This window comes from Macaca fascicularis, chromosome 15, assembly GCF_037993035.2.
Source record: "Macaca fascicularis isolate 582-1 chromosome 15, T2T-MFA8v1.1".
Lineage (NCBI taxonomy): Eukaryota > Metazoa > Chordata > Mammalia > Primates > Cercopithecidae > Macaca > Macaca fascicularis.
In genome coordinates, this window is record NC_088389.1 from 53,621,064 (window position 1) to 53,630,530 (window position 9,467).

The following is a 9,467-nucleotide window of genomic DNA, read 5'->3' on the forward strand; positions in this document are numbered from 1 at the left end:
CTTATATCCACAGATACTTCAGGATCAGCCAATTGGACTTCTATTCCACCTCATACATAGGATTACAAGTGCAACCCTTGTTATGTATTTGCGCACACACAGATATTTAGTCATCCCCCACATATACATTCCAAATAAACAAAATCACTCAGCCGGTGTGGCGGCTCACGCCTGTAATCCCAGCACTTTTGGGAGGCCGAGGTGAGTGGATCACGAGGTCAGGAGATCGAGACCATCCTGGCTAACAAGGTGAAACCCTATCTGTACTAAAAATGCAAAAATTAGCCGGGCATAGTGGTGGGCACCTGTAGTCCTAGCTACTTTGGAGGCTGAGGCAGGAGAATGGCATCAACCCAGGAGGTGGAGCTTGCAGTGAGCCAAGATCGCGCCACTGCACTCCAATCTGGGCAACAGAGTGAGACTCCGTCTCAAAAAACAAAACGAAACAAAACAAAATCACTCATATTTCATTACATCTAAAGCCATGTTTTTTCCACTTTAACATGTTGGAAACTAGGGAGAGTTCCAAAATTGATGCTGTTTTGGTTTTACAAATTTATTAGGGGTGTGTGTGTGCATGTGTGTATACTTTGAGTTGTATCCATACTAATTAAAAAATATAGATTTCTTTTTAAATTGAGGGGAAATTGTGAATCATTTGAAGTAAACTATTTCAAAATTTACTAGGCTCACAATTGTATAGTTTTTGTGTATTGTTATGCTTATGTCACAGCTGGACACTGAGATGCTACAGAAAGTAAATATGAAACAGTAGACAATTATCTAATTTTAATGTTATACTAGTGTTCAATAAATGCTAATTGCTTTCCTGGAAACATAATTTATTCTTCATAAACGATCTGTTAATATGAAGTTTTACTTGTAAGACAAATCAGAATAGAGGACATAATAGTAAACTTCTATTGAAAGTAAGTATTTTCCAGGGTTGGTTTAAGTAAACTATTGTGCAGTTTTCTGGGTAATGTTGATTTTCTAGATGAGTGTGATTGTTATTTGAGGATGGAAATGCAGGCGGTATTAAAAGGATTTCTAATCAGCAATTTTTTCAAGGCCACTTTCACCTCTTTGTTCCGTAGACTATAGATGATAGGATTCAACATGGGGGTTAGTCCAGCACATACCAAAGCCATAAATTTATCTATTTCCTGTGAATCTACGGCAGAGGGCTTCAGGTACATGGAGAGAGCTGTACCATAGAACAAAACTACCACCATCAGGTGGGCTGTGCATGTTGAAAAGGCTTTACTTCGGCCTTCCACTGAACTGATTCTCAGGATACTGGTGAGGATAAATGCATAAGAGATACAAATGAGTAGCATTGGCAGGGGGAGAAGAAGTACACTGATCACCAGCATGATTAACTGCACCAGGGAGGTGTCCACACAAACCAATTTCAATACAGCCAGAATTTCACAAGTGAAACGATTGATGATACTATTACCACAGGGAGACAGTGGCAGCACAGTCATCGTTTCCACCAGGGCAGTGAGACAGCCTGTCATCCAGGAGCCAGCTGCAATCTGCACACAGGTTCTCCTATTCATGATGACAGGGTATCTCAGGGGGTTGCAGATGGCCACATACCGGTCATATGCCATCATGGACAGGAGTACATACTCAGTGGAGCCCATGGCAAGGGAGAGGTACATCTGAGTGGCACATCCTGAGAATGAAATAGTGCTTCTCCCTGAAACAAAGTTTGCCAGCATTGGAGTGAGCGCAGAAGAGGTGTACCAGATGTCCAGAAAGGAGAGATTGCTGAGGAAGAGGTACATAGCGGGGTGGAGGTGGGAATCTGGGATGGTGATGGAGATCAGAATAACATTGCCCAGTAAGGTGATGAGGTACATCAGCAAGCACACCACAAATATGATGACCTGAACTTTAGGGTACTGAGAAAATCCCAGGAAGAAAAATACTTTTACAGATGTCCAGTTTGCCAGGAACATTTTTTTATGTTATGTTCATCCTGCATAGAAGGATTAATGTCGCACATATATAAAACGTAACCCCCTCCTTCACATATCTGGCATGTTTTATTTATATGAACTTGTGGTCGGTTCTTAAATGGTTCTCTAGGTTAGCGATAGTAATATTTGTTTGAAGAAATATGTCACTAATAAGAAAAATTTAAGCAGGAAGTCAACAGATACATCCTTAAAATATTACTTTTGCTGTAAGATTTTCTTTTGGCAATGTGAGGGTAGGAAGATGGTGTATTTAATCAGCATCATAAAAGAATGAGAAAAGAAACAACATTTTGCATTCTTTCTTTTTCCAAAACCACATTTTAACTGATCTGTTTACCTCTGTACCATTGGCATGATTTTCTTCCTCTGATTTGGTAATAATCTTCTTACTTAGGAACTGTTAGGATTTCCAGGTTCGCAGTTTCTTCTGCCATTCCTAGAGATATATCCAAAATAATTTGGAAGTCTCAGTGAATAAAGGCAAAAAAAAGGTATAGGTTTCTGCAGCCATAAATTAACAGAGACTTTGAACACTTAGACACAAGCCCCAGAATTTCTTTCTTAAACCCAGGAAAATGGTGACATGTGTCTCCTGCTGGGAGACACATGGCAAATATTTCTTTCATCTTGCTTTAGTTGTCCTGATGTTTGTGCTACAGTAACATCCTCCAAAGAACCAGCCATTGGCAGTGTAGGGCAATTTAAGCTATTTGTTGCTTTTGAAAAGTCTCCAATTCATGCAGCAAATTAAAGTTAAACATCTATTTGTACAGTATTACAAATTCTAAAACTCCAGGGACAGTGTCCCATAAATCCAATTATAGTCAGTAGCTTGTCTTGCCTAATTGTAGGGTTATTCAAACAATACGTAAACATGTTTCCTACCTACACTGTCTTTGGGAAGGGGAACTTTACTCTTCTCCCAATAGTGTTATGAAGTCAGACTCGTTAATTTAAATGAAGTTAAAAATAATGCATAAGGTTGGTAGTTTCTCCTTCATATTGTAGGAGAGTTTTATAATATGAATGAGATCAAGTTGTACTTGATATGGGACCCGTAACTTTTCTACTACTCAACATGGCTTAAAGAGAAGGCCATTGAGGGCAGATATTTCTCATGGCACATAAAGATCTATTTGCTTTCAGAAACACTTTTTCTTTTGGGAAATAAGCTTCACCCTATCAAGGCATCTTTACCCTTCAGAAATCCATTGAAGCTTCTATCTGAGTGATGCTTTATAATCCCTGTTCACAACTTGTTTGTTTTCCAAGTGAGAGACGAATGGTTAACAGTGTATGGTGGTGTGGGAAATGCATACTGTCAGTGTCATCATTGTACAATTGTGATTGTATAACTTGCTTCTTAGTAGCAGATTGTAATCATGGCCATTACTGAATTGTTTTACATCACATCAAATATTCTTCATTCTCAGAGAAGGTCATAAATTTGAATGATTGCCAAGATATTTCAAAGCACAGTAAAAAAAATCTCTTCGCTAGTTAGTATTTGCAATCAGAATGCATCTTTTAGGTCTTTCATGTACTCACTCCAACAGAGACATAACTTTCATCGCCTTGGAATCATGTGTATGGTTCCCTTCTTTACCTATAGGAAAGCTTGGTGCACAGGAAAGACTAGGGACTTTGCGCAGTAAACACTTTTCACTTTACCACTTCATTTTTGTCACGTAGAGCAAGTTGATGATCCTCATTGAGATTCAGATTATTTATAAAAGGGCAATGACAATATTTCTTTATCAGAGTTGTTCTGAGGAATAAAGATATTTCATGTAAAGCAGCTAAGACTGAAATTGATGTATAGTAGGTAATTAACAAATATTAGATTTTTCTCCATTCTGTGGTTTTTGACTTGCTTCTTGAATCATCTTTTTTCCTTGTATTTATTCTCCCTTTTCATTATTTCCCTCTTTGACTATGGCAATGCCCTTCCTTTGCTTTTCTCATTTAGACAATATTTGCTGCAACTGCAATACAAATGGTTAAAGCAAAAGAGAGAAAAGAAATGGACTAACATCTGGCCCCAGAATCCACTTTTCCTCTGAATTTGTTTATCTGATACTCCTTCTAACTTACCTGTCCAGTTCCTATAGACTAAAGCTTGTGAAGCTCGAAGTGAATCATTTAGGTTGACTTGATTGTGTTTGGGGGAAGGGTTAGAAGAGTACATTATTGGCTGGGTGTGGTGGCTCATGCCTGTAATCCCAGCACTTTGGGAGGCCAGGGCAGGAGGATCATGAGGTCAAGAAATTGAGACCATCCTGGCCAAAATGGTGAAACCCCATCTCTACTAAAAATACAAAAATTAGCTGGGCATGGTGGTGTACACCTGTAGTCCCAGCTACTAGGGAGGGTGAGGTAGAAGAAAGAAGAATCACTTGAACCTGGGAGGCGGAGGTTGCAGTGAGCCGAGATCATGCCACTGCCCTCCAGCCTGGCGACAGAGCTGGACTCCATCTCAAAAACAAAACAAAACAACAACAACAAAAAAAACAGTACGTTATTTTAGGGCTAGCCACAAAAAGATCATATAGAGGCAATGAGTGAATCTCAGGAAGGTTGCCAACCTTATCCCCCACTATTTATGCAGCAATAGACTACATTTCTGCTTTGGAGATACTTCAGAAAATGCTGAAAAGAAGAAATACTGAACCTCCATAGAATTTTTCTCTCTGATTATGTTTATTGCAGCACTATTTACAATAGCAAAGACTTGGAACCAACCCAAATGCCTATCAATTATAGCCTGGATAAAGAAAATGTGGCACAGATACACCATGGAATACTCTGCAGCCATAACAAGAGTGAGCTCATGTCTTTTGCAGGGACATGGATGAAGCTGGAAACTATCATTCTCAGCAAACTAACACAGGAACAGAAAACCAAACACTGCATGTTCTCACTCATAAGTGGGAGTTGAACAATGAGAACACATGGACACAGGGAGGGGAGCATCACACACTGGGGCCTGTTGAGGGGTGGGAGGCAAGGGGAGGGAGAGCATTAGGATAAATACCTAAGGCATGCAGGGCTTAAAACCTAGATGACGGGTTGATGGGTGCAGCAAACCACCATGGCACATGTATAGCTATGTAACAAACCTGCACATTTTGCACATATATCCTGGAACTTAAAGTAAAATAAAGATTAAAAAAAAAAAAAAAGAAAATCAACTGACTACATATTGCATGGATTTCTTTCTGAATTCTTTTATTCTGTTCTACTGATCTATTTGTTTTTCTTTATGCCAATTCCACAGTAGCTAGATCATTATAGGTTTATAATAAGTTTATAATGAGGTAGTGTAAATCCTCTAACTTTATTCTTCTTTTTCAATGTTGTTTTGGGCATACTAGGTCCTTTTCTTTTCCTATCAGCTATAGAATGGTCAGTTTCTCTAAAATCTCTTCCTAGATTTTGAGTGGTATAGCAGTAATCTGTAGATCAATCTTGGGGAGAATTGATATCTTAATAATATCGATTCCTCTGATTCACGAGCAATGTATCTCTCATTTCTATAGGTCTTTAAATTCTGTCTGCAATGTTCTATGTCTTTCAGTATAAAAGCTTTACAGATCTGCCAGGGGTGATGGCTCAAGCCTGTAATCCCAGCACTTTGGGAGGCTGAGGCGGGTGGATCATTTGAAGTCAGGAGTTCCAGTCCAGCCTGGCCAACATGGTGAGATCCCATTTCCACTAAAAATACAAAAATTAACTGGGTGTGGTGAAATGCTCCTGTAATCCCTGCTATTCGGGGGTCTGAGGCAGGAGAATGGCTTGAACCCAAGAAACAGTTTGTAGTGAGCCAAGATGGCACCACTGCACTCTAGCCTAGGCGACGGAGTGAGACTCTGTCTTAAAAAAAAAAAAAAAGTTAATTTTCCCTGTTATTTTATGTTTTAAAATATGTGGTATTTTTCAAATGTATATATTTTTCAACTTCTTTTTGTTGGTAAATAGAAATGCAACTGGTGTGTCTACGGTGACATATCCTGATAGTTTGATAAATTCTTTTATTAACTTTATTATTTATTGTGTGGATTCCTTGGAAATTTTTGTCACTGTTCACATACACAATCTGGTTGTCTATGAATCGGGACACTTTTCTTCTTTCTTTCCAACTGTAACCCCTTTTAGTTATTTCTCTTGCCTTAGTGTTCTGGCTAAGACATTCAATACAGTGCTACACAGAAGTGCTGACAGTGGACATTCTTGCCTTGTTTTGATCTTAGGAGGAGACCATTCAGTTTTTTCATTGACTGTTGTCTGGCTGTTTCACCCTGGACCTCACCATTCAGCCTCCTTTTCTTGTGCTTTCACCATTCAGCCTCTTTTTTCTTGTGCTTAATTGGAGAGAATTGAAATAGATAATCTTTCATAACCCTTTCAAATGCAGTATTTCAAAACTCTGATATTCACTTGTACAAGCATCTTTCAGGCTATGTAATGAGCATTTCTTGCAGAACTACAGTGAGTGCATTGATACTACAAATTTAGTGTATGCATACATATATAAAATACTAAATTATATATCTATTACATATAATCATATCTCTCTCTGCATATTTTTTCTTGGACTAGATCTCTATTAATCACCTATGAATATCAGTTAAAGCTAAAGTGTAGACACTGGAGGACAGCAATGAAAAATAACTAGACTAAGGGGTAGATAATTCCATGTGAACAGAGTAAGGAATCAAATCAATGTGAAAAAATAATAGGAGGTGATTCAGATTTGAAACTGTGAAGATCCAACATTGAATTGGAAGAGCAGAGGAGAAGCAAGAAAGTATTTGAAAGCATGGGCTGGCTGTCCAGTCAAAGAAGAACTAGGAAGGATAAAACCACTTACCTGGAGTGATGGGGAAGAGGCTAGATCTAAACCTGAGATGGGAACCTAAATATTTATCCATATGTCATCTTGTTTTTTCCAGTATTAAGGGCTCCGAGAAAGCCTAGCTTGTCTAAAACAGGGAGGTTGGTATGATATGGTAGTTCAGAGAGGAACTAGGAAGAGGCCTAAAAATATACCTCAAAGCTAAATGAATTGAGATTTTTTTTTTTTTTTTAACAATACCATGCTGCTGCTCTGTGCCCCATCTCTGGTTTTGACATGACAAATTGAAAGCTGATCTGATACAGATGAGCATGGGATTAATCTAGTGACTGCCCTGAAAATGACAGTGTTCAGAAAATAGATAAAGCAAAACCACAAATGTGTGTGCAAGATGTGAGAACCTCCCAAGTGAGGCAGGTGTGGGCACAGGAGCTGTTAGAATGACAGCTCCTTTTGTTAGGAAGACCTAGGCATCGCAAAATCTACATTTCTCATATTCCTGTTCTAACCACCTCCTTCCCCTCAAAAAGCAAGGAAGCACACAAAGACCACATTTTTCCTGCTCTATTCCTGATCCTGAATAAATTATTTAACTAACAGCCACCAATTGTAAATTACTGTGTTTGTTAGGTGCTAGAGATAAGAAGATAATAAAGGTATAAACCCTTTCCTGAGCATCCTCTCAATCTACTCAATCTAATCAGGGAAACATAGTATAATGATAGAATTATAGAATTATATGTCAGTCATGGGGATGAGCGAGCACCCTTTGCTGTGGTCTGGAAAGGATTACAAAGGACATCGTACAAAAAATGCTACCAGAGTAGAATTTGAAAAGTTATCGCACGCAGCCCAATGAGAATGTGAAAGAAAAGTCTTCCAGGCAGGGAATAATAGTCTATTTAAACTTGGAGTTATAAAATGTCATTCTGCACTCAGGAAAAGATATGGAGATCCATGTGACTAGATTATTGAGTTTGAAAGAGGGAGTGCCAGGCAGTAAAACTGGCATTGACACATGGGATAGTCCATGCCATTCGAGGGACTCTATAGTTCACATTTTAGGTGCTCAAAGGGGATTTTTAATAAATCATTTAAGGAATTAAGGAGAAGGGATTGAAAATAAGACTGAAATTAGAAGTCTTTCAATGAAAGTGGATGGGAGGTGTTTGGATCCTGAGACACTAAAACAGTCAGAGGTGTACATTCCTTGGGTCATATCGTCATCTGGTGTTCACTGTATAGTATTAATTCAGGGAGTTAGGCAGAATAGCATAACTGAACATAATTTGAGAGGATGAGCTCTCAGTTGAGGTCATAATGTGGCCTGGTAGACATTAAAATAAGACATTGAAATTTTTATTTTGACACATTGTGGAAGTTCCTGGGAATACCACCGAAGACGTATTGATAAAAGACACCAGGGGCTGGATGCCCATTTCAGTGATCTCAGAAGAATCTATATGCATAGATAAATCATGAGGAAAGTGGCCTGATGAGTATGTGGGGCTGAGGGAGTTTCTTTGATATTTTACTCATCTCCCCCAAAGAAGATAATTGTTCATCCCTGAATGAATATAAATCTGGCTGAAAAATCATTTTACCTTTCCAAAGATGAGTCAGGATCAATAAAAAGACAACTTCATCTTCCAAGAAGAAGGGCTGTTACTCAAGTTGAAGACTGCATGGAAACTTCCAAATTTTCTAGAGGGGAAAGAGTGTTGAACCAAGATTGGGTTATTACATAGGAGGGTATATTAGTTTGCTAAGGCTACCATAACAACATCCCACAGCCAGAGTGAGTTAAACAACAGAAATTTATTTTCTCACACTTCTGAAAAGTAGGAGTTCAAGATTGAGGTGTTAGCAGGTTTAGTTTCTTCTGAGGTCTCTCTCCTTGGCTTGAGTCAACTGCCTCCTCTTGGCGTGTTCACAGGGTCATCTCTATGTGTGCATGCATCTGATTTTTCTTTGTGTCCACGTTTCTTTTTATGGGATTGTGACTCATATTTAGTTAGGTCCCACTCTGAAGACTTTATTTTAACTTAATCACTTCTTTAAAATTTTTTTTTTGTAGATATGGTGTCTTGCTTTGTTGCCCAGGCTGGTCTTGAACTCCCAGCTTCAAGTGGTCCTCCTGCCTTAGCCTTCCAAAATGTTGAGATTCAAGGTGTGAGCTACCATATCTGGCCTTAATTGCCTCTTTAAAGGCCTTATCTCCAAATATGGTTTTATTCTGAGGGGCAGGACGTTAGGACTGCAACAAATGAAATTTAGGAGACACTACTCAGCCTATTATTAAGGCTAGTACCTTGGATGGGGGCAAGGTTTGAGGTTCTGTGAAGTAATCCGGCCACCAAAATCTATACTGATCTTTTCTCTTGGTAATGAGTTTGCTTCCTTGGTGCCAGAGGGCATGGTGACTTGGTAAGCTTTATGGTACCTTTTTAAAATCAGGACACCAGCAAAGCAGATACTTTAGGCAGGTGTGGTGGTCATTGTTGAAATCTGGGTGCACAGAATTGTGGTTTGCACCGCCTTTTCTGCACAGACAGCAAAGAAGGCATTGCCTCATCTCCAGGGAACAGGGACCTCAAGGCCTCAGGGTTTTGATGTCATCT

At 39.0% G+C, this 9,467-nt stretch overlaps 1 protein-coding gene across 1 annotated transcript; it reads right to left on the bottom strand.

Annotated features, from left to right (window-relative positions):
• Window positions 1-1,010: 1,010 nt before the first annotated feature.
• OR13F1 (olfactory receptor family 13 subfamily F member 1) lies at window positions 1,011-1,970 on the bottom strand. The gene has a single exon (XM_005581151.4). The coding sequence runs from the start codon at window positions 1,968-1,970 to the stop codon at window positions 1,011-1,013; it is 960 nt and encodes a 319-aa protein (XP_005581208.3).
• Between the last annotated feature and the right edge of the window lie 7,497 nt (window positions 1,971-9,467).